The sequence below is a fragment of the Physella acuta genome, unplaced genomic scaffold (assembly GCF_028476545.2).
Source record: "Physella acuta isolate Inbredline_101_S28 unplaced genomic scaffold, ASM2847654v3 ptg000928l, whole genome shotgun sequence".
Lineage (NCBI taxonomy): Eukaryota > Metazoa > Mollusca > Gastropoda > Physidae > Physella > Physella acuta.
The window spans coordinates 207,564-232,918 of NW_026732445.1; the positions used below are offsets into that span (position 1 = coordinate 207,564).

A 25,355-nucleotide genomic window follows, 5' to 3' on the forward strand; every position below is an offset into this window, starting at 1 on the left:
AGGTATCCTAAGAGCTAACTATTACTAGAAACAAAAAAGCCATTTGATTTATTTTTTATTTTTTTAGGCATATAAAAATTCGAGTATTCATGCGCTAAGGCCCAGAGCTGAATGAAAATGGCTTTTGCTTTATTCTCCATATATATTTTATTAGATGGTTATTTTTTTTAACACCGTCAGAAAAATCAGCTTTGACCGTCATTCAACCCAAATATAATTTTAGTTCACTGCAGTAAAATTTGATAGCTTAAGCTAAAAATCTCAGTGCAAAGAAGTAGCACATTGTTCTTAGTGACGCGCAGTTTTATTTTGCGTAGTTTGAGATTTGTGATGGTTCGGAGATGGCAAATGAGAACCTGATGTGTGTGGACTTTCCTCCCCAGAAAAATTCCTCAATGTGTATATTTTTCTTCTTTCCTCTCGTTTTTTCTCGGCCCGCCAGTCTTTGTACGCGAGATAAAACGCGCGTGACAAGACGACCACCATGATCTTAGGCTTGTCGCTGGTGTTACACAAAACGGCATGCGCTTCGAGTTTTTCCGTTTCCGGGTTTTTGTATATCCAGCAAAACAAACGGTCGTTGACGCTTCTATCAGCAGCACAAAACGAGATATTCTCCATGTCGAAATTGCGAGTGATATTTTTCGACTCTTTCTTTTCCAGGTCTTGTAGGAAGAGACCGTTTAATCCAAGCTTGATTACGACGCGGCGGAGGGATCTTTCAGTGGGTGCACTGTCCCATAGTCTCTTTAGTGGCTGCAATGTACAACCTTTTCCGCTAGGGACATACGTTTCTGTGTGACCCAGATAACGCACATGGAAGTTTGGTTCTTCATCTGAGATGTGGGCGCTGTCCTTCTTCCAAGAAAACATTGTTGGGTATTTTAACAGCTCCTTAAAATACTAGGTTCTACGTCCCTTTACAATAGTTTACGGGGGATTTCACGTTATTTGAAAACATTCAAAGCTCCTTTTTTTTTCTTGAACGTTTTATACAGATGTGTGTTATCTTATACTTTTCATTGTTGACATTTTGGCTGTTAATGGGACATCAGTTGTTTGTCGTTTTTGAAAAATCTGGAACAGTTATTTTGGGTTTTAAACCAACCTGTAAAAGAAAGCAAAAGGTTAAGTTTGCTTCAATAGTATTTCAATAGCAACAGAAAACGGTGGTATGCCCAGTTGCAATATAACAATTTTAAGCACCCAACCTGAATCATATGATTATAGTAATAAATTATAATTAAAATAATTATAACATTGACCACTAGACATGGAACAAGTTATATGCTAAAATAATACATGAGAGCAGGGGTCGCCAACCTTTAGCATAGGAAAATAACATTGTAATATTGTAATGTCAAAAAATAACATTTTACTGTGAAAATATAATATTGTAATGTCAAAAAATAACATTGTAATGTCAAAAATAACATTTTACTGTGAAATGTAATATTGTAATGTCAAAAATAACATGCTACGGTAAAAAGAACACAGTGATGTCAAAAATAATACAGTAATGTCGAATAAGAAATAAGATAAAAGAAAAAAGAAATAGCGTAATGGCAAAAAAAAAGAGCGTAATGGCAAAAAAAAAAAAAAACAAAAAAAAAAACACGTTAAATTTTAAAAAAAAAATAGGTAAAAAAAAATAACACGATACGGTAAAAAAAAAAAACGGCCCGGTAAAGACAGAACTGTCCAAAAATGTGTTCAAATAAGAACGCAAAATACAAAGCCAAACAGTTCACGCTGTATGCGGGCGAGAATAAACGAACGTACCGTACAGTGGCGTAGCCAGGATCGTCTCAAGGGGGGGGGGGGGGGGGGTTCCAATTTTTAGCCGGGGGACAAACTTTCGATTTGCACCCCCCCCCCCCTCAAACTTTCGATTTGCACCCCCCCCCCTCAAACTTTCGATTTGTACCCCCCCCCCCCTCAAACTTTCGATTTGCACCCCCCCTCAAACTTTCGATTTGCACCCCCCCCTCATACTTTTTATATATACCGAGGGGTCTATGGGGGGGGTTATGACCCCCCCTAACCCCCCCCTGCCTACGCCACTGGTACCGTAACACATTGGGAGCATGAGTTATATTAGAAGGATTAGACCTTATAAGTGATGGATAGGCCTGCCAACTACCAGCTTTTGTATATCCCGCACCTCGTCAAAATTAAGAGGATAGCACAGTTTCATTTCCAAATGTTGATTATCCTAATTTCTAATAATTTGTTTTCGATGTTTGCTTTTTAAATGTTTTTTTTAATATATGTTTTTTTTTATTAATATGGTTTCTTGGTATCATCTTAGAAAATGTGTTTCATTGAAATTTTAAAGCTAAACTATATTGCAAAGAAAAGCAAAAAATAAAAACTTCAGCTACTTTGAATGTTATGAGTAAATGACTTCACCTATCTTAAATGCACTCAGATTTGTGTGACTGTATTGCTAGAGGAAAAGAGGCTTCTAGAAACACGATGTATTGTATTATGTATTTTAAATGACAAAAAAATAAGGAAAACTAATTTTTGTAAAAAGTATGGTTTTATTTTAGTCACTAGCATGTAATTTTGTAACGTTATTTTGCGATGGTCTAGGTATTACGATATTGCGAAGGCGGGGTTGATGGTAAATTTAGATTAAAGATTCGTAAATTTATTTATAGATAACTCTAAACAAAATTGTTTTAGTAAAAGATCATTTCAAAATAATAATGCGACAAGTGTGAGAAAAAACTAAGCCAATAAGCCTAATTTTTCCCCTTGAGCCTTTATGATGCATTAAGTCATTACAATTCCTCTCCAAATAGCATTTGTAAAGACACACTTTAGAGGATTTCACAACATTTCTCTTTGAGTTTGAGGTTTCTTTCATAACATTTGCTTACACCAAGTGACAACAACTGCGTCGCATGTGTTGTGATCACTGTTTCTACTCAACTACTCCACCTCAGGTATAACATATACGTAAGGCATACTATAAGTATTGAACAATCATAAATAAACAAATGCCCACATTGTTTTGAGCCTGTTATTATAAAAATCAACACCCCTGATGAGGTCTGACCCCCAATGAAAAATTCTAGTTACACCACTTCAGCTAACTAGGCATTCCGTCAAGATAATGAAAGTAAAACTATTGTATTTTTATTTTTAGTTAAAGTAACTCTGATGTAACATTTTTATAATAACGACCTAATCTTATTAACTTATACACCAACTAATTAACACGAAGAGTTAAAATTTTATTAAAATAAAAATAACTTTATAAAAATTAAAAAACATGAATTTAAAAACACCATCAAAGCTACTTACTCAGTGGTCGCCCCTAATACAAGGGGAATCATCCACTACACGTGAACGACGTCGCTCTATAAATGACCGCAATGTTGACGTTGTTTCTACCAATAGTTGCCAGTTAAGCAAGCAATTTGTCGACGTCGCGTGCTGCGCGTTGTTCAACTGCAAACCTGGCAAATACTTCATGTTAGCCCAAAGGGGGTGGGTTGGGGATGGTAGCTTTTAAAAAAAAATCCACAGCAGCACGACGATATATAATTCCAATGCGACTTAATTTCACTAGATTTATGTGTTTTTTTTTATAATTTATTACAAACACACACACACACACACTTCGAAGTTCATAATTGTGAAAGAGTTAATAAACAAAGTCATTGGGTACTATGTTAAAGAATGCTAGCACCGGTCAAGAGATCATCTGACTCCCCCCCCCCCTTTTTTTTCTTTCACTCTCCTGTCTGGGATAAAATAAAAGTCTAATAGAATAAATAAATTACAAAGAACACCTAGATATAGACATATAGATAATAACGATATATATATATATATATATATATATATATATATATATATATATATATATATATATATATATATATATATATATGATGTCTGATATCTTGACTCTACTACCTCTGCCCCCCCCCCCCCCCCTCCCGCCATTTTGACAAATTAATATGAAGTTGTTGAGATTTTACATAATATCATTTTATTAAACTATATCGGGTAGAGGTGTAGGAGTGGGATTGAAAAACGTCTAACTTGTATGTTAAATACTGCTATAATATTTGCGCTAGTCCTAAATCGTTGAACGACCAGCTCTTAATCCTGTGTAATCACATAATAATATACCATCATTTTTGGTGAATTTTACTAGGAAGGATTAATTCCTATAAAGATTTTGAAAACTATTTATTCACGAAGAGGAATCTCTTTTTTTTAATCAATTGCATTCATTTAGCCAAGATGTATTTAGATCTATGCGTCAGAAGAACAAAGTACCTTCAGACACATATTTAAAAAATAATTTCTTTTTCTTTTAATTCAAGACAAAAGTAAAATTCTCGTGTGTCATCGAAATTACCATTGGGGAAAAACCACGCGAGACGTAGAAAAATAAATCGATCAAATAATTCAAAGGGACGCGAGCGCTATTCTGGCAACGTTCAACTTACAAACAATAGCGTCGTGTACCTGGTTTTAGTGGTATAGTATAGGGAGAGCGGGGAATCAGTGTATTGACTTTACGTGCTACGTGGGGAAGAAAGGGTTGAAGAAATGTATCTAGTTTACGCTATTTATGGTATTACAAAATATGATGATAATCCGTTAATTTTCGTAAGGATGATGGCTATCATCATAGAGACATGTAACTGAAAAAGAAAGAACTGCATATTAGCATATTATTATTTGGGGGTGGGGTATTGGTAGGTAGGATTGTGAAGATTTTAAAATTTCCATCGACACTTGTTAAAGAATAAGGTATATATTTTCTATATAGCCTTTTCTCGCTGGGGGGTGAGGGGGGTGGAAGTGTTTAAGGGGCACTTCTTCTCCTCCTCCCCTCCCCCCCCCCCCCCCCCCCCCAGAGATATGCCTGAAATAGTCTCGTATGGTAAGACTCCGGTGCACGTCTACTTAACAATAACAGTACTGTTGTACGGTTGGGGCTAGAGTACCAAGCGGCAAGTTAAAAATGGACCACACTTTTTCTTTCTTGATTACTTTAGTCTGTTTGGCAAGAAATGAGTGCACATCGAACACTGCACAATTTAGTGCAGGAGCACTTGTTTACCATTTTCTCTCGGACGCATCACGGAAATTGAGTTATTAAGCTTTAAAAGGCCTTTATAAAATGAAAAACAAAGTTGTTTTTTTTTTTACAATTTTTATTCACAAAAAAAAACATACTTAGGGGTTATCTAGAAAATCTATCATAAATTAGAACATTTATTTACACCAACAGAGAGAGTGAAATATTGGTCGTGTCGAGTGTTGATTTCTTAACATTAACATGTGTGTGCGAGGGGGGGGGGGAAGCATCAGGCAGATTTTAAAAAACCTAATAATTATTTATAACAAAAAGTCTCTTGTTTACAGCGCGTTTTCTTAGTAGTTTTTCTTAGGCCCTACTGAAAAGAGTTCGCTCGGTTTGATAAATCATCTGCATCAGCATTAGAGGAAAAATATCAGCGGAGATAGGAACTATTTTTATCCTAGAACTAGAAGCTGCACGCGACAGAATTTTGCTTTTTCTACTGATAAAAGTTGTGTTTACAAACTTTCCAAAACAAAAACCTCAAATCAACAACTCGGATGCCGTCTGCAAACATGTTGACACACATGCCAGGTTTTTCTGCATCGACAGCCAGACATGCTTTTTTTTCTCTATTCGTCAACTGTGTTTAGTGAGTTTAGGCTAGTGGTTCACAGACGTTTAACTTTTTGTCGCGCTGTCTTGTATAATTTAGACTAGACATTTGTTTAAAAAGCAAAGCTCCTTCTTTTTTACCTGCGCAATTTGTCTTGAGTGAAAGTTTCCATCTGAAGTAGGCGTGGATCTTTAGACTTTTAATAATGGTGATGAAAAACAAATGCCTGCATAAAATAACCAGAGTGTCTTCCAGGCATATCTTCGGGGGGGGGGGGGGGGTCGTCCCCCCGAAGAAAGTCTACCCCCCCCACACCGAACGAGATGGAATTTATATAGTAAACATACACTTTGACTAGTGTCCACCCCCCCCCCCCCCCCCGAAAAATGTTGACCGCCCCCCCTCCCCCCCCCCGAAAATATCAAGAAAAAGTCTGGAAGAAACACTGAAAATAACATTTTCACACTTTATTTACTCTACTCATATAAATAGGCATACACATGCTATGTTTACGAGTTGAGGTATATTTACATCGTTGTGTTTGGAAGTCAGTGAATATTATTTAGGCAGACGTTTTTCAAAAACTGAACGGCAGCTCCAATTTCAAAAGTAAAGTTCTCTTTGTATGCCTAATTATTTTTCGTGTGACAAGTAAGAGTTAGACTAGTTCGGGTGTGCCCATGTCGAAAAGTGTCAGCTCATATTTAAAAAGTGTACTCTACTCAGTTATAACTTGTTACTAAAAAAGCTGGCAATATATTTAAGTTGTTTCGTAACATTGCTCGTATTATGTCAAATTGTTCGAATCTCAAAGCAATTTTTTAAACTTTAAATTATATAAATAACATACTTTCGATACGTTTCAGCATAAAAAAATGCCACTTCGGTATATTGAATAAATAGATATACATTTGATGAACAACAGATCTACTAAGTTATCATCATGTAAGGGGGAAAACCCTTTGTTTTTTAGAATTTCGCAGTTTGCGAGCGTTATTTTTCCCTTTGTTGTTTGTTGTCACGTGACAATAACAAGTCAAGATGGCAGCAGAAATAAATCAAGACGAAAGAAAACAAGGAAACGTAAGGAAACCGATTCTATGGAACAAAATTGAAGGATGCCCAGACACAATTAATGAAGCCATACTGATTCCCAAAGAAGATGGAGTAATAAGTGTCAGCGACGACAAGTAAGTGTACATAAAAAATATATATTTTCGAAGCGTAAAACCAAGAACTACGACTCATCAGCTGATGACTGGAAGGCGGTGAAAGGGGGTGTAATTAATAGTAATTATATAGTAATTTACTAGGCCTATCTAATTTAATTTTAGCTTATTATTAATTAATAGGGCCTAATTAGTAGTTAGACTAATTATAATACTAATACTATCAATAACATATGCCTAGGCGCCCTTTTAGTTATTTTAAGTAGGAGTTATTTAATTTAGAATTTAGGCCTTGATCTTAAACATGTGAATTGGAATTGCTTCAGAATTACACAGGTTTAGACCTCTCTGTTTAATACTATTTATGATAGGTCAAAATTATTGTTATTTAATTTAAACTTTATCTATTGCCATTGGGTCTATAGGGCCTATTATTTATTAGGCGTATACAAATTAATGTATTAAATTAATTTATTTGATTAGAGGCTAATTTTGCTGATGTCTGACAATAACAACGTATTGACTCTTACAAATATATGTATGTTATTTTGTTATTAGTATTGAATTGTAATATCAGGTTAACTTAAGTGTTATGGTCAGAAAGGGTTATAGCTATGGTAGGACTTAGGTTAGAGATTTGATTAGGGATAGGGTTAGTCATTTAGTGTTTTATTTAGTTAACTACTGAATCAAGACTGCTTTTACATTAATAAGCTGATTTATACCATCACTACATAAAGCTTTAACTTAAACTTACAGAAATGTGTTTGATTTACGTTACCTAAAATACAATGGATAGAACAAAACATAGTATTATGTTTTAATAACTATATGCATTTTTTGCTTTTCAGAACTCTGAGAGTATGGCTAAAGCGAGATTCTGGCCAATACTGGCCAAGTATTTGTCATTCTATGCCTTGTAAGTTACTTTTCTACTTTACTTTTTTTTACTGTGTTGGTTACACACATCTACTTTTTAGGGGACAGTGGGCCAGGATGTTGAGTAATCAGCTGCTAACTCAAATGTTTTGAGCTCTTATCTCAAACTCAGCTCTATAGGACTACACTTCGTCCACCTAAACTTGACTCATGTTAAGTAAAGGCTGTAGTACATAGTGTTGACCACACCACACTTCATATGCATTGGTCAAGAAACAGATGAAATCTCTTTCGTCTCCCCTATGGACTATAAAGTCCGAAATAGGATATTAGTGTACTACTTTACTATACTTGATATTACTACACTTTTCAATAGTAAATTTATTTTACTTATTATAACTGCATCATATTGCAGCTGAAGCTTCATCTGTCAATTACAATTCAGAAACAAGACGACTTTTTGTAGGTCAAGACAACGGAACAATTACTGTAAGTTTAATTTTTTTAATACCTATAGATGTTACAGCAAACATATATTTATAATTAAATTTTGTTACGATTCCTTCAGTTTTTAAATAAAGTTAGGTCCTTCAAATAAAAAATAAAGTTGATGTTTAATTTTTTTTTTTATTCTAAAAGGAATTTGAGTTAACAGAGGATTATAATAGATTAATACACCACAGAGACTATATTGGTGAGTATTTAATAAAATTATAGAGAAATCTCAAGCTATTACTCATTTACTGACTAAATTAACATATCCCTTGAATAAACAAATCACAATTATTTTCCAGCTCATCAAAACCGTGTTACAGCTGTGAGATTTTCCTTATCCTGCGAGTGGGTGCTTAGCTGTGGTAAAGACAAATATTTCATGTGGCATTGTTCAGAGACTGGCAGGCGGTTATGTGGCTACCAAGCGAACGCTATGTGTCTGTGTTTGGAGTATCCTTTTTCAAATTTTATTTCTCACCAAAATTTTAATTGACTTAGGTCTTAGTGAGTGGATTTTTTTTCTAAAAAAAATCTCTGGAATATCATATACTTTTTCTTAGCATGGTAAGGGATGTGGGATTATGAGTTAGAGAGCACAGTTAAATAACTCAGTATTCTTTAGTTCCTTTCATTGGCTTGAGTCTTGAGGACATCTTTAAGTTCAACCAGCTCAAAGAGGTAACTGAGTCAGGGAAATTAAAAACAGTTGGGCATGTTGCTCACAAGTTGCTGACCAATTTATCCCTGAATATTCTGTACTCAGATAAAGATAAACTTTATCTCCCATGAATTCTTTGAAAGGATATTTTTCAATGGTAATACATGTGGATATTCTTACAGCCTGTATAGTTAGAATAAATAGCTGAAATAAAATAAAAAATTCTTTAACTTGGTTAATTTTAGGGAAATAATATTGTAAAATTATTTATTGAAAAGTACAGTTGCCTTGTCGTTACTTCATACCAGGGTTAGTTTATATTTCTTTTGTGGTGCACATTTAGGACAATATATGCAGCATTCAGCATAAACTTTATGGTAAAACATGAAATTTTAAAGTTGTTGTTTTGATTGTTCATTCATGGTTGAGGTACATAGTAATATAGCCTTGTAAGGAAAAAATATTAAATATTGCTGAGGAAAATATATGATTGTATGGTAGAGATCCTAATTAGTATAGCAACTGATTCATAAAATATTTTTTTATAATTCTGCTATAAGATATTTCAAATATAACATTAAAAGTAGTTTAATATTCAAATATGAATGTGACCTTGACTTAAGTGTAGATTTGATGAGCAGTCAAAGTATGCCTTTGTTGGTGATTACTCTGGGCAGATTTCAGTCCTGAAACTGAAGGACACATCTTTTGACCACGTAGTTACCCTAAAAGGACATGCAGGTGAGTCAGGCACTACTGGATTTTACTTTAACAGTTCCAGGTTTTGTCTGTCAGTATTGCAGCCATTGTTTCCTAGTATGGTAGAAATCAAATGTAGTTATTTTTTATTCTATTCTAACTTGTAGACTTATGTTGTATTTTCATATTAAAATTATTTTTTTTTCTTGTAAACTTTAAGCGACCGGTAAGAATTTATTTGCATGTGGAATACACATTTTTTACATTTGTCACCCAGCTGTAGAAAATTCTAAGATTTTATCTAATGCAAATTAATGAGCAAATGTTATTAGTGACATTTTGTTGCTTTTATCATTGATCTATGGTTTGTTTCCATTTGTGGAAATATCTATTGTCAAATGGGGCTCGTATTTTTTTAGATTTTTATAAATATTGTATAAAACTGATATTTTTCCATTTGCTTCTTCTAATTGCATGCACATATATTGTGTCTTTCATTTTCAATGTTTATTCTTTGTCTCTTTATTTAATCTCCTACCCAGTTAACAAACATTCTTTCTGGGTACGAAGGTTTTCTCTCAAGGTTTTTTTAATTATGTTTAGACATATTCAAAATGACCACAACATATGACTTCCTGGAACTTAAAATATTTTCTAAAGATTATTTTATTATTATTATGTATGGACTGTTTTCTGCTATATGTGTGTTTAGATTTAAATGAAAAATGTACTGTAATGAATACATTCCTTTAGGACTGCAATAATAATCCTTGGGTTAACTAGTGGGGTGGATAAAAAGTGTTCAAAGACACAAAATTGATTTCGCCTGGACAACTACTTTCAAGAACATTTTATCTGTGGTACTGTAGGACCAGAAAACGAAGCCATGTCTCATCATTTAAAAATAAAAGTCCGTACAACAAACACAAAACAAATACTGTTTAAAGTTTTGATTGACAATACCTAAAAATAGTTTTACTCAACTTAAAATGAAGTTATATTTTACTTCTGATGAATTATTGTTGAAAGCATAAACAAATGGAATTAATAGTTTATAGAGCCCTCAGTGAGCAAATACTATTGGAAATTATTAAAGGTTAAAGACCAATGATTAATAATTGACATTGAGAAAAGCAAAGAAAATTGTTAAATATTTAAAGCGGCAGAGCTTTGGTTATTTGTACAACAATTTGAAATGTGTATCTCCCTAGATAATGTTTATTGCAAAAATTTTTATTTTTTATTTAGTTAAGCTTATATTATTTATATATTTTATAACAGGCAAATATTTCCTGTCATGAGATTCTGAAATAACACTTTTTTATATCTACCTCAATCTCCCTTTTTACATATTTTATTTACTATAGTGTTCAGTTTGTCTGACATTCACCTCTCTCTCCCCCCCTGTTTACCCTTGGGTAGGATTTATACCCTAACCCACCCACCCCCCCTTTAAGATAAGATTTCATCTGTCCTGATTCACCTCCCCTGTTTACAGTGGGTTAAGATTGTCTGATTAACATTAGGCTAGATATGTCTACCAGGATATGCCCCTCAAATTTATGCTTTCCTCCTCCATAAATAATTCATATTTATAACGCTTTCATAATCTCTTGTGTAGAGGTTGTAGCAAGCCCAGTATTGTTTTCTTGATCTAACTCTGCATTCTTAGGAGCATGTACCTGAAGTACTCAGTACCTCAGCTTTAAATTTAAACCATGTTACTTGTGAAACATCACACTGTCTTCTTCAGATGATCACTCACACTGGTCCTGCTTTTGTTGCAATTCAGCATCACCACCCAGACACAAGCAGTTGTAAAGTGGCCTTAAGTTTGCTTAAAATCATCATTACTGTCTTCCTTAGACTGGACCCATGATAATGGTCAACTATATTCCCTCAGGATTTCTACTGAGAATTTTGTCTTGAGAACAATGTTTTCTATATCAACAAGAATTCAATCATTTCTTTGCAGTGAGCTTCCTCAATTTTCGGAGAGATTTGGCCAAAATACCGGCCCCTGGACTCTCTGCATTGAGAATGGCCTTTGGCCATGGTAAATTCTGCATTAAAAATAGAACCCCTTGGGATGCATGTGCTTCATGAATTCAATTATTAAAGATTTGTTCACAAAATGTCACCTCTGCTTTTAAGCCCATCACTAGCTAAAGAACCCGAGATTTTCTAATTAATGTTTGAAAAGGGTTCCTTTTTACAGAATTTATTGACCAAAAAAGTCTATTAAAAAAATTACTATTTTGAATAAATAAATAATAACACTTTTTGTTGCTTTAAGGTATATATTACATTTTTTTTATATAAAGTTTATAAAAATTCAAGTTCTTTAAACATTGATGATTTAAATTTTTACTTCTATTAGGAGCCCAGGGCATTTGTTAAGTGTTTAATCTAAGAATAGCTATCTGAATATTCCATTGCAACAGCAAGCTTTCCCTAGCTTTATATCCTTGCATTCCAATGGCAGTTACGCTGTTTCTATAAGCTTACCATTTTAAAATTAATTTTATTATTTACTTGTATCCATCCAAACACAATGCTGTTGTTTACTCAGATCTTGTGCTTTCTTTGAATGTTGGACAAAATATTATGACTTAATACCTTTTCACTTGCGACTAATATCTCTGAAAACATTTATGTTCCCACAAAATATGTATTTAAAAAAATTAATGCCCTTTATTTTAATTTATAAAAGTTTGTAGATTTCATCCACCTGTATTTATGAACATGTATAGTTATTAGGAATGTAATGAATGTAATGTATGTATAGACAACTTTAGACTTAAGTCAATTATTGTTTTAATTATCTTTACAGCTTTAACAAATTAATTTCCTGTATACTATTTTAATTTACTTCCTTCCATAAGAGCACACCACTCATTCAGTAAATGTTTACTGTTGCATGTTGGTTGTCAGTTTTGATGAATGGAGGGTCATGTGGGTATGTTGGCTGCCATTGATTCTGGCAGCCACAGATGTTCTGGTTATCTTCCTGCTTTGTTTGGTTAGCAAAAACTACTTGCTCAATGTTTTCTCTATGGAATAGAATATCTAGCTAATAGCTGTTGTTGTTTTTTAAACTTTTGTAAGACATGATAATGACCGCAATCTAATTGGACTGGACCAGCGCAACATTAAACAAAATTTGTCATGAAGTATTATTTCTTCACATTTCCAAATAAGTTCAAACTAATCTACCATCAAATTTAAAAGTACCAGAAAATTAGTCATGAAATATTTCCCTTCACATATTGTTGTTATCGGGCGCCGTTCCTTAGGGGGGTACAAACGGGGTGAAAAAATAAAAAAAAAGCTCATTCTAAGCTGCATTACTGAATTGTACACAGTCGTAGTTAAGAAAATAGACTGTTACTTGGTTTTACAGACTGATTTAGGCATTTTCTACATCATTTGTATGACACCAAAGTAAAAACAAAGGATAGTGACTGGTAAAAAGTGTCACCAACCATTCAACTTGGATGGGGTTGGCACTTTTTTGCTTATTATATATAATATTGGTGAGTGGGGGGTAAAATTGATGATTAGTCTCAGGGGCCTGAAAGAGTCTCTATGCCTCTGACTGGGTGGTGCTTTGAGTAGACACAGTTCTTTAACTTAGTATATGAAAGGATTGTGTGGTCAGCATCTGTGAGTCATGAATCTATCAAAGCTGAGAGTACTTTGAGACAGTCATATAAATTGGGTATATCACCCCAGAAATATGTAGTTGTAGTGAATTTCTTGATGATTAATAAAACATAAATTTTATCAATCCTTTTAAAGTACTGCTAGCTGTACTTTTTTTCAATACTAAAATTCTTATGAGCCATTTGTATTATTTAATTTACTTATAAGTTGTACTACTACTATAGTGGCATATGTACTTTCAGTGCATGATCAGTATTTAATTAGTAATTAGCTTTAGCACTGTTTTATGTATGAATATAATGCATTGTATTTTCCCCTATTAAATCAAAACTTTAGTTATAAGTATTAAAAGTACACCTTTTTAAACAAGATCAGCTATTTAAATTTTTTAAGCTAGGTAGAAAAAAAATCCTTAAGGCCATTTGGTGTTATAAAAAAAAGGTTCTGTTATCTGTGAACAATGTATCAGAACAATTGTGTATCATGATAGGGAGATTAGCAACAGTCACATGACCAAAACTTGAGAGGCTTTAATTTGGTTAAGGAATTTTAAAAAGTTGAAACTTAAAGTCTTCTTATGTTGATATTTGTATTACAAAAATAAAATATTTAGATCAGAATGGTAGTTGGGTATAGAAGCTGTAAACAGCTAAATATTTATAAATATAGGAACTTGATCACAGCAGCCTGTCAAAGGTCAAAGGTCAGATTAGATAGGGTTCTGTCACCTAGGCAGGAATTTATTGGTGGTAATGGCAGATGGAGGGGGGGGGGGACATGAGAGCACAGACGCCTACAACTTTAACTTAACATGAGACAGTTGTCAGTTTGGGGAGGGGGGGTCTGTGGCAGATTCTAACCTCCTTGTATATACCACTAAGTTCTCCTTTTTCTGTTGCCTGTGCATATGACATATGCACAGACAAAGAAAATGTGACAGTCAACTTTTCTTTGTCTGACTTGGGTCAGGTACTAATTTAAGCTGGGTGGACTCAGGAACATCCAGTAGTACTTCCTTCCTTTAATTATTAAATCATTGAAAGTGACATTTTGTTTTCATTAAAATTTAAAAGCACTGTTTTAGTGAGATTCATATGAAGCTGATCAAATGCATAGAAAGTAGGTCAGTGAAATCAGATTTCACTAGATGTTAATAGTGGTATGATGTCATCAATAGTGGCTGTTTGTCATGTAGGACCAGGTACAGGTTGACCTTGTTTAATCAGTGATACGCTTTATTGGCCATCAAAACTAATTTAAATGGTGTATTAGTCATTTAAAGTCATTGAAATGGTGCATTAGTCATTTAAAGTCATTGAAATGGTGCATTAGTCATTAAAATGTATTAGTCATCCAAGTAGATTACTTAGTGTATTAGTCTTAGTTGAGTTTATTAACTATCTATTCTGTTGAAGGTTTTATGTAAAAAAAAATGCTTGTCCCCTTACAGTTTACATAAAAGTTGTTGTTTGGTTGAGAGTTGAAGGATCAGAAACTTTTTTGTGTATATAGCTCAGATAGAAACTTTTTTTGTAAACAGCCCCAATAGTAACTTTCTTGTAAGACAAAATTTTCAGGCGGCACTGAAATCTTAGTTCTTTTGACAGAAAAAAATGCAGAAACTACATTAAAACTAATGTAAATTTTCTCTTCTGTTTCCTAAACAACAATGAATGGAGCAGCAGTTAGCAAACAAGGAGTGACCCAACCCTAGTTTGATCTGTTATTTTCCAATAATTCTCATTATAAAAGATTTAGTAACAATTTTGTAACTTTCATTTCTATCTTGTGCCTGAATTGGTTACTCACTAGTACAACACAAGCATATGTGATTATTTATTATAAAGCTTTTTTTTTTTTGCTTAACAAACAGCACTAGTCCATATTGTTTCAGTGTTTTAACATTATGATGTACCGTTTCTTTAGAATGGTTATACATGTGTTGAGAAACTTTGTTTATGTCTTTTCAAAGTGTGTGTTTATTTTTAATTTATTTCTTCCTCTTAGTACTGCTATTGTGTGGCACATTTGAAATAGCTAATCTCGTGAGTAAATTGTTCTGTCCCTAGGGAGCATCCGATGTTTGTCCTGGGATGCAGAGAACCAGTTGCTGTTCAGTGGCAGTTTTGACCAGTCTGTGATTGTGTGGGACATTGGAAGCAGGAAGGGAACAGCCTTTGAGCTGCAAGGACACAAGTAAGTTGTTGGTTCAGTGGCCAGGATGTAACAGCTGCAGTGTATGTGACCAGGTTGGGATAGCTAAGTTCAAGTTGCCAGGTTGTCAGATTTAAGTGACCAGATTTAAGAGTATAATTGTATAAGTCAAGTTTGAATGGCCAGGTTCTAATTGTACTAGCTAGTCAACTTTAATTTGGGTGTGGCTTTACCAACACTTTTTGTTCCAGTCGCCATAGTAAATTGTCTAGAAACGTCTCCCAAGCCATGTTTTTATTTTTGCATAACTTTTTTGCTATTTTGACAAAACATTAATGGACAATTTTGCTGCAATACTGGTCTGATTTCAAACCATCATAGCACACTATATGTACAGTTTAAAATGTAATTTGCCTTAAGATAAGTATATTTAGCAGAAAATTAGGTAATAATAATATGAAAATAAGTGTAAACTTATGTTTACTGACTACCCAAACATTTACTTTTGTACAAAATTAAATGATTTTGAAGACCAGTTTATAAAATCAGTGTGCTGAAAACAAAATGGCCAACTTATTACTTGAATGAGAAGTTGGCCAGCTGGGCCACTCCCTTAATATTTTTGGGGTATATTTAATACCCTTCAACAGTTTGCCTGATGTTTCCTTAAGTGTTTCCTTATTCTGTGTGTTGCCTTCTTTTCTTTTAAGTGTTGCCTTGTTGAAAAAGTTTGCCTTCTTTCCTTTCATGTGTTTAAAACATGTTAACATGTTGCCTGCTCTACTACATTTTGTTGTCTACATTAAAAAATTGAAATGGTCAACAGAGACAAAGTCCAGGGACTAGTCCATGCCAAGACGTGCAGACAATTGTTGTCTGCTTCAGATGACGGCATCCTTGGAATATGGGACATGGTTGTTAAGAGACTAGAGGTGAGTTATGTGTTCTGGCCATTGAGAACATGGATCTAAGGGTGAAGAATACTCAGTGATTGATATGTACACTGCCATTGAGAACATGGATCTAAGGGTGAAGAATACTCAGTGATTGATATGTACACTGCCATTGAGAACATGGATCTAAGGGTGAAGAATACTCAGTGATTGATATGTACACAGCCATTGAGAACATGGATCTAAGGGTGAAGAATACTCAGTGATTGATATGTACACTGCCATTGAGAACATGGATCTAAGGGTGAAGAATACTCAGTGATTGATATGTACACTGCCATTGAGAACATGGATCTAAGGGTGAAGAATACTCAGTGATTGATATGTACACTGCCATTGAGAACATGGATCTAAGGGTGAAGAATACTCAGTGAATGATATGTACACAGCCATTGAGAACATGGATCTAAGGGTGAAGAATACTCAGTGATTGATATGTACACTGCCATTGAGAACATGGATCTAAGGGTGAAGAATACTCAGTGAATGATATGTACACAGCCATTGAGAACATGGATCTAAGGGTGAAGAATACTCAGTGAATGATATGTACACAGTCATTGAGAACATGGATCTAAGGGTGAAGAATACTCAGTGATTGATATGTACACTGCCATTGAGAACATGGATCTAAGGGTGAAGAATACTCAGCTAATGATATGTACACTGCCATTGAGAACATGGATCTAAGGGTGAAGAATACTCAGTGAATGATATGTACACTGCCATTGAGAACATGGATCTAAGGGTGAAGAATACTCAGTGAATGATATGTACACAGCCATTGAGAACATGGATCTAAGGGTGAAGAATACTCAGTGAATGATATGTACACAGCCATTGAGAACATGGATCTAAGGGTGAAGAATACTCAGTGAATGATATGTACACAGCCATTGAGAACATGGATCTAAGGGTGAAGAATACTCAGTGAATGATATGTACACAGCCATTGAGAACATGGATCTAAGGGTGAAGAATACTCAGTGAATGATATGTACACAGCCATTGAGAACATGGATCTAAGGGTGAAGAATACTCAGCTAATGATATGTACACTGCACGCGCCTGATGTTGATGTCTGGTGTGCACCCTTTCAAAACTTGCAGTGTATGGGGCTGATGAAGTAGAGTTAACCTGTTTTAATGACCTCAGCATATGCAGGGAAAGTAGTCAGTACTATGCCCAGCGCCTTTACTTTACCTAATGTGAGTCAGTTACCCATTAGAGCTGGGAGGACTCAAAGACGTCTTATGGATTCAAGCCTAGGATCTGAACTCTAGACTTTGGATAAACAGTCGTACTCTCCACCATTCAACCACAACATCTCTTAAAATTGTTAGTCTGAATTGGTATATAAATAAACTCACTTGGGTGTGGCATATTTTTTTTATTCAATTGTTTAAACACAGGTTGAGATGTTCCCATATTCTGCTATTTTAAAGATATTTTTTTATATCATTTAAAAATGTTTCATTTAAATTTTTTTTAATTTCACCAGACACCAGATTGGGCAGAGAGTGATGTATGTCAAAAATGTGATTCTCCATTTTTCTGGAATTTTAAGAAAATGTGGTCAGATAAAAAAGTTGGACAAAGACAGGTAAGAATTGAGTGTAGGAATTTTTTTATCACTATGTTTTGAAAGATAAAGGCCTCAGGTTTTATCGTTACATTTTACTAAAATACTTACAAATAAATATTTTTTCTAAATTAAAAATTCATTAATTAATTTTAACGATACCAGATTTTAAAATATGCAAAAAACTTGATAAATCGATCCATCTAGTTGCTAATCATCCTTGTACACATTACCATCACCAATATAGTCACTAATCTTGTATCACCATCATCAATGTAGTCACTAATCTTGTATCACCAGCATCAATGTAGTAGCTAATCTTGTATCACCAGCACCAATGTAGTAGCTAATCTTGTATCACCATCATCAATGTAGTCACTAATCTTGTATCACCATCACCAATGTAGTCACTAATCTTGTATCACCAGCACCAATGTAGTAGCTAATCTTGTATCACCAGCACCAATGTAGTAGCTAATCTTGTATCACCAGCACCAATGTAGTCACTAATCTTGTATCACCAGCACCAATGTAGTCACTAATCTTGTATCACCAGCACCAATGTAGTAGCTAATCTTGTATCACCAGCACCAATGTAGTAGCTAATCTTGTATCACCAGCACCAATGTAGTCACTAATCTTGTATCACCAGCACCAATGTAGTCACTAATCTTGTATCACCATCATCAATGTAGTCACTAATCTTGTATCACCAGCACCAATGTAGTCACTAATCTTGTATCACCAGCACCAATGTAGTAGCTAATCTTGTATCACCAGCACCAATGTAGTAGCTAATCTTGTATCACCAGCACCAATGTAGTAGCTAATCTTGTATCACCATCATCAATGTAGTAGCTAATCTTGTATCACCAGCACCAATGTAGTAGCTAATCTTGTATCACCAGCACCAATGTAGTCACTAATCTTGTATCACCAACATCAATGTAGTCACTAATCTTTTATCACCAGCACCAATGTAGTCACTAATCTTGTATCACCAGCACCAATGTAGTAGCTAATCTTGTATCACCAGCACCAATGTAGTCACTAATCTTGTATCACCAGCACCAATGTAGTAACTAATCTTGTATCACCAGCACCAATGTAGTCACTAATCTTGTATCACCGTCATCAATGTAGTCACTAATCTTGTATCACCAGCACCAATGTAGTAGCTAATATTGTATCACCAGCACCAATGTAGTCACTAATCTTGTATCACCAGCACCAATGTAGTAGCTAATCTTGTATCACCAGCACCAATGTAGTCACTAATCTTGTATCACCAACATCAATGTAGTCACTAATCTTTTATCACCAGCACCAATGTAGTCACTAATCTTGTATCACCAGCACCAATGTAGTAGCTAATCTTGTATCACCAGCACCAATGTAGTCACTAATCTTGTATCACCAGCACCAATGTAGTAACTAATCTTGTATCACCAGCACCAATGTAGTCACTAATCTTGTATCACCGTCATCAATGTAGTCACTAATCTTGTATCACCAGCACCAATGTAGTAGCTAATCTTGTATCACCAGCACCAATGTAGTCACTAATCTTGTATCACCAGCACCAATGTAGTAGCTAATCTTGTATCACCATCATCAATGTAGTCCCTAATCTTGTATCACCAGCACCAATGTAGTAGCTAATCTTGTATCACCAGCACCAATGTAGTCACTAATCTTGTATCACCAGCACCAATGTAGTAGCTAATCTTGTATCACCATCATCAATGTAGTCACTAATCTTGTATCACCAGCACCAATGTAGTAGCTAATCTAGTATCACCAGCACCAATGTAGTAGCTAATCTTGTATCACCAGCACCAATGTAGTCACTAATCTTGTATCACCAGCACCAATGTAGTAGCTAATCTTGTATCACCATCATCAATGTAGTCACTAATCTTGTATCACCAGCACCAATGTAGTAGCTAATCTTGTATCACCAGCACCAATGTAGTAGCTAATCTTGTATCACCAGCACCAATGTAGTAGCTAATCTTGTATCACCGTCATCAATGTAGTAGCTAATCTTGTATCACCAGCACCAATGTAGTAGCTAATCTTGTATCACCATCATCAATGTAGTCACTAATCTTGTATCACCAGCACCAATGTAGTAGCTAATCTTGTATCACCAGCACCAATGTAGTAGCTAATCTTGTATCACCAGCACCAATGTAGTAGCTAATCTTGTATCACCAACATCAATGTAGTCACTAATCTTGTATCACCAACATCAATGTAGTAGCTAATCTTGTATCACCAGCACCAATGTAGTAGCTAATCTTGTATCACCAGCACCAATGTAGTAGCTAATCTTGTATCACCGTCATCAATGTCGTCACTAATCTTGTATCACCAGCACCAATGTAGTAGCTAATCTTGTATCACCATCACCAATTTAGTCACTAATCTTGTATCACCAACATCAATGTAATCACTAATCTTGTATCACCAGCACCAATGTAGTAGCTAATCTTGTATCACCAACATCAATGTAGTCACTAATCTTGTATCACCAACATCAATGTAGTCACTAATCTTGTATCACCAGCACCAATGTAGTAGCTAATCTTGTATCACCAGCACCAATGTAGTCACTAATCTTGTATCACCAGATCCAATGTAGTCACTAATCTTGTATCACCAGATCCAATGTAGTAGCTAATCTTGTATCACCAGCACCAATGTAGTCACTAATCTTGTATCACCAGCACAAATGTAGCTAATCTTGTATCACCAACATCAATGTAGTCACTAATCTTGTATCACCATCATCAATGTAGTCACTAATCTTGTATCACCAGCACCAATGTAGCTAATCTTGTATCACCAACATCAATGTAGTCACTAATCTTGTATCACCATCATCAATGTAGTCACTAATCTTGTAACACCAGCACCAATGTAGTAGCTAATCTTGTATCACCGTCATCAATGTCGTCACTAATCTTGTATCACCATCATCAATGTAGTCACTAATCTTGTATCACCGTCATCAATGTAGTCCCTAATCTTGTATCACCAGCACCAATGTAGTCACTAATCTTGTATCACCAGCACCAATGTAGTCACTAATCTTGTATCACCGTCATCAATGTCGTCACTAATCTTGGATCACCAGCATCAATGTAGTCACTAATCTTGTATCACCATCATCAATATAGTCACTAATCTTGTATCACCAGCACCAATGTAGTAGCTAATCTTGTATCACCATCATCAATATAGTCACTAATCTTGTATCACCAGCACCAATGTAGTAGCTAATCTTGTATCACCAGCACCAATGTAGTAGCTAATCTTGTATCACCAGCACCAATGTAGTCACTAATCTTGTATCACCAGCACCAATGTAGTAGCTAATCTTGTATCACCGTCATCAATGTAGTAGCTAATCTTGTATCACCAGCACCAATGTAGTAGCTAATCTTGTATCACCATCATCAATGTAGTCACTAATCTTGTATCACCAGCACCAATGTAGTAGCTAATCTTGTATCACCAGCACCAATGTAGTCACTAATCTTGTATCACCAGCACCAATGTAGTAGCTAATCTTGTATCACCATCACCAATGTAGTAGCTAATCTTGTATCACCGTCATCAATGTAGTAGCTAATCTTGTATCACCAGCACCAATGTAGTAGCTAATCTTGTATCACCATCATCAATGTAGTCACTAATCTTGTATCACCAGTACCAATGTAGTCACTAATCTTGTATCACCAGCACCACTGTCGCAACTGTGGGAAGGCACTGTGTCACCCTTGCTGCAGCAAAATGTCCACTATACCCTTGATGGGCTACGAATATGAAGTTCGCGTCTGTGATGAATGCTTTGAATCTATCACTCCTGAAGAGTAAGTACATTACCATTTTAGAAGACAACTTTTTAATGTTAAAATTTTGTCAAATAAAACTGATTTTTAGATGGTGGAATGGTTTAGATGTACATTCAGTGGCGTAGGCAGGGGGGGGGGGTTAGGGGGGGGGTCATAACACCCCCCCCCCATAGACCCCTCGGTATATATATAAAGTATGAGGGGGGTGCAAATCGAAAGTTTGAGGGGGGGTGCAAAATCGAAAGTTTGAGGGGGGGTGCAAATCAAAAGTCTGAGGGGGGGGGGGGGTGCAAATCGAAAGTTTGTCCCCGGGTAAAAATTGGAACCCCCCCCCCCCCCCTGGAGACGATCCTGGCTACGCCACTGTGTACATTTTATCTAAATCTAGCTTGAAAATTTATTTTAAAATTTTACCTGCATCCAAGAATAAAGCAGTTTTTTCTCCATCTTAACTTTTTTTGAAGAATAACTTGAAATGTTTCTAAAATCTTTATTAAGTAACTGAAACTTAACATATCATAAAACATCAGTAAATAAAGATATCCCAAAGATATTAAAGCTACTAAATGTAATTTTTATAATCTTAAGATGTATCTTCTCCTCTTCAGCAAAGCACCCCATGCAACGTTTCATGACTTGAAGCACAGTATTGTCCACATGCAGTTGGATGAGGCTCGTAAAATTCTACTCACCACCGGGAAAGATAGAGTTATGAAGGTTTGTTCTTTGTTTCAGTTTTAACTATTCGAACTTATGCAGAAACACATTTTTAAAATGTGAGTGCATCTAATGCTTTTACTTTATGTTAATTCCACAGACGTTACCTTTAAGTTCACTTAGTTAAAAGCTTTGGGTTCTCATACATAGTTGTACCTACTTATTTGTATAACTAGTTTTGAATGTTGATGAGAATACTTTATCCTTAATAATTATGGATAGGATTAGTTTGAGGGTTAGTTATAGTTTGCTGCAACAGAATCAGTGATACTAATTTGAGGATGATACTAATTTGAGGTATATTTGGGTTTAGCCAATCATTTAAGTTTTTTAGTTTAAAAATAAAACCATCATTGAATGTTTTTACCTATGGTTCTAATTATTATAAACTTTTCTTCATGAAGAGCTACTATTTGTTAATTCTTGCTACATGAATTATAAAAATGTAGTATTAATTATTAATTAGGTCTATTAAATTTCCATATGTTGTATTTAACTTTGTTTAAAATCACATGGAATCAGTAAAAATACATGCACTAATGTTCATTTTTAAAACATTCTTCAGCTGTGGGACATGAAATTAGTTTTACACTAGAGACATGGGAGGAAGCTGCTCTTCGATAGAGAAAAACGGAATAACTTTGCTACTCAGTGATTAGCATTATTCAGGTGTTAAAACAGTACAAAAAATAATACTTTAAGATTGCTTTTATTTCATCATTATTCTTTTTTTTTTAAAACTCTTGTGAATAATTTCTGCACATCTCTACTCTTGTCATACAAGTTTTTAGCTAAATAAATTTAAAAGCACAGAAAATATTTTTATTGCCTAGTTGTTTAGTTGTAAAATAACTGCCACTCTGAAATGCAATCAAAGTAATAGTTTCTGCATTGGATTAAATAATGTTTTAATACCATCTCTTTCCAGGGATTTCATTCCTTTGTTGCTGTGTAACATTAGTGTAACTCTTCATCTCATGTGATAACTGTAACTGTTCATCTCATGGTTTATGTTGAACTAGTTCTTGGAATATTAAGGAGATTTGTAACGTTAATTGATTTCCAAGATAGACTGGATTTTCTGTATATATAGATACACCTTAGTTAAGGGATTAAGGAGTTACTCTTTGAGATTATTATTATTTTGATAAAATTGCTTTGATTATTTGAATAAAGCTTTTAATATGATCTAGTTGGGTAACACAATGATAGAAATTGGTGTTAGTTCAATGTAGTAAATTTGTAGTTCTTCTTTCTAAAAGTTAAAATTTCATAACTCACTCTTTGTTAAAACTATGAGAATGTGATTTAATTCTAATTTAAATTTTAAATGTAAAAAAAAAGGCATCACTACACCTCAACAGTTCATATGCTGTGTTGATACTTTGTCTAGTAAATATGTTCCTCTATTGCATAATATTTGTATCATGACATGCAAAAAAAAGCTTTAAATTAATTCCTGTGTATGATTTATTTTTTATTTTCAAGAGCTCACTACAAATGTGTAGACAATGTGAATGAAAATTAAAAAATCATAATTTGTTTATATTGAAGTTTAAGAAATGTATTTCACACCTAAAGTTACACTTATTAGTGTTATTTTCATCCTCAACATTGCTTATATTTTTTGTCCATGTTGAAACCTTAAAATTATTGCTGCATTTTTAATAGAAACAATGATTACCATGTGCACCATAGAGTGCAGATTTTTTCCATGTACTGATATAAAAATATCTACATGATAATTTTTAGATACAATTTTAAAAAGTTTTTCTTCCATACTTAAAATTGTTGAACTCAAAAAGTTTAAGTGCTTTCAAATTAATTACACTATAGCATTTAAAATGAAAAAAGATATTGATATGTATCATGCTATGATTTTATTTAATACATCTTTTAAAATGTACTTGTCTTATTCATCTGCAGCTGTTAAAGTTTGGTATTTTTAAAAAGGATATTTTATAGGATTATAATAATTTGGAATAATTTGAAATCATTTTTAGAATTATTTTTTTTCAGTTATAAAAGTTTTAAAAAATATAACAAATGTTTTGGTACATCTAATACAATCAATACTCATTAGAGTTCAACTCACAAACAGCATTTCAAAAATGCTGTAAGCATTCCAAGTTTGAATAGCTACAAGGTTGTAACATTTATTTTTAGTTATTTAAAAGAAAAATATTTATCATTTGAATGGTTGAAAATTGACTGCTTCATGAAAAAGTGATGTAGAGGCGTTATGATTAATTGCCATTGGTTTGTGAATGGGTGAAGTGTGTACTAATTCTGACAAAAGATTTCAGAATGTGCTTGGTAAAGAGAGTACTTGAAACAAAATGGAGTAATAGTTTGGAACAATTGACTTACATTTCGTGCTCATTGTTGTCTAAAAATATTGTTAAAACCTATTGTTGTGAAATGCAAATCTTCCCTAATCTATGAATGTGCTTTTGTTCTGTTTTCACATGCAATTTTTTTATGTTATTCGACATGTTTCAAAATGTACAAATGTTACATAGTTTGTGAAATGATTGGAACAGAATTATTTTTGTGAAATGATTGAAACAATAATTTTTGTGAAATGATTGGAACAGAATCAATCTATTCAATTTTATATCGCATTACATCTTTTTTGTAAATCCTTAAAGCATTGTTAAACAAAATACCACTAAAACTAAAAACATTTAGTGTTTCTATAGTTGTTATTGTCAAACAATCACATTTTATTTTTAAAAGTGTTACTTTATGACGTGCTGTCATTTCTTTGTGGTGAAATTATCATTAATGTTGACAAAATGTCATTTTTTTTTTAAAACCAAAAATCCATCAAGCAATAGATTTTAGT

At 34.1% G+C, this 25,355-nt stretch overlaps 2 protein-coding genes across 3 annotated transcripts; one reads left to right on the top strand and one right to left on the bottom strand.

The window, feature by feature from the left end:
- Positions 1-171: 171 nt before the first annotated feature.
- LOC131953524 (PTB-containing, cubilin and LRP1-interacting protein-like) lies at positions 172-899 on the bottom strand. Its single transcript, XM_059316736.1, has one exon. It carries the CDS (start codon positions 871-873, stop codon positions 289-291), a length of 585 nt encoding a protein of 194 aa, XP_059172719.1. The 5' UTR covers positions 874-899; the 3' UTR covers positions 172-288.
- Positions 900-6,692: 5,793 nt separating this feature from the next.
- On the top strand, positions 6,693-25,317 carry LOC131953521 (WD repeat and FYVE domain-containing protein 2). 2 transcript variants are annotated; one of them, XM_059316728.1, is made up of 13 exons: positions 6,693-6,862; positions 7,693-7,760; positions 8,136-8,209; positions 8,360-8,414; positions 8,515-8,665; positions 9,502-9,614; positions 11,548-11,628; positions 15,308-15,434; positions 16,219-16,324; positions 17,847-17,948; positions 21,678-21,808; positions 22,399-22,507; positions 23,073-25,317. In XM_059316728.1, the coding sequence occupies exons 1-13, from the start codon at positions 6,714-6,716 to the stop codon at positions 23,100-23,102; spliced, it is 1,296 nt and encodes a 431-aa protein (XP_059172711.1). In that variant the 5' UTR covers positions 6,693-6,713; the 3' UTR covers positions 23,103-25,317. The 2 variants fall into 2 exon arrangements, with proteins under 2 accessions (XP_059172711.1, XP_059172712.1); XM_059316729.1 differs by lacking the exon at positions 11,548-11,628.
- Positions 25,318-25,355: the final 38 nt, after the last annotated feature.

Excerpts from the sequence above, each read along its gene's own strand:
- LOC131953524 (XM_059316736.1), bottom strand. The coding sequence starts at position 873 with ATGTTTTCTTGGAAGAAGGACAGCGCCCACATCTCAGATGAAGAACCA.
- LOC131953521 (XM_059316728.1), top strand. The coding sequence starts at position 6,714 with ATGGCAGCAGAAATAAATCAAGACGAAAGAAAACAAGGAAACGTAAGG. Across the intron at positions 15,435-16,218 it reads TTTGAGCTGCAAGGACACAA|AGACAAAGTCCAGGGACTAG; the intron begins GTAAGTTGTTGG and ends AATGGTCAACAG. Across the intron at positions 17,949-21,677 it reads AAAAAGTTGGACAAAGACAG|CACCACTGTCGCAACTGTGG; the intron begins GTAAGAATTGAG and ends TTGTATCACCAG.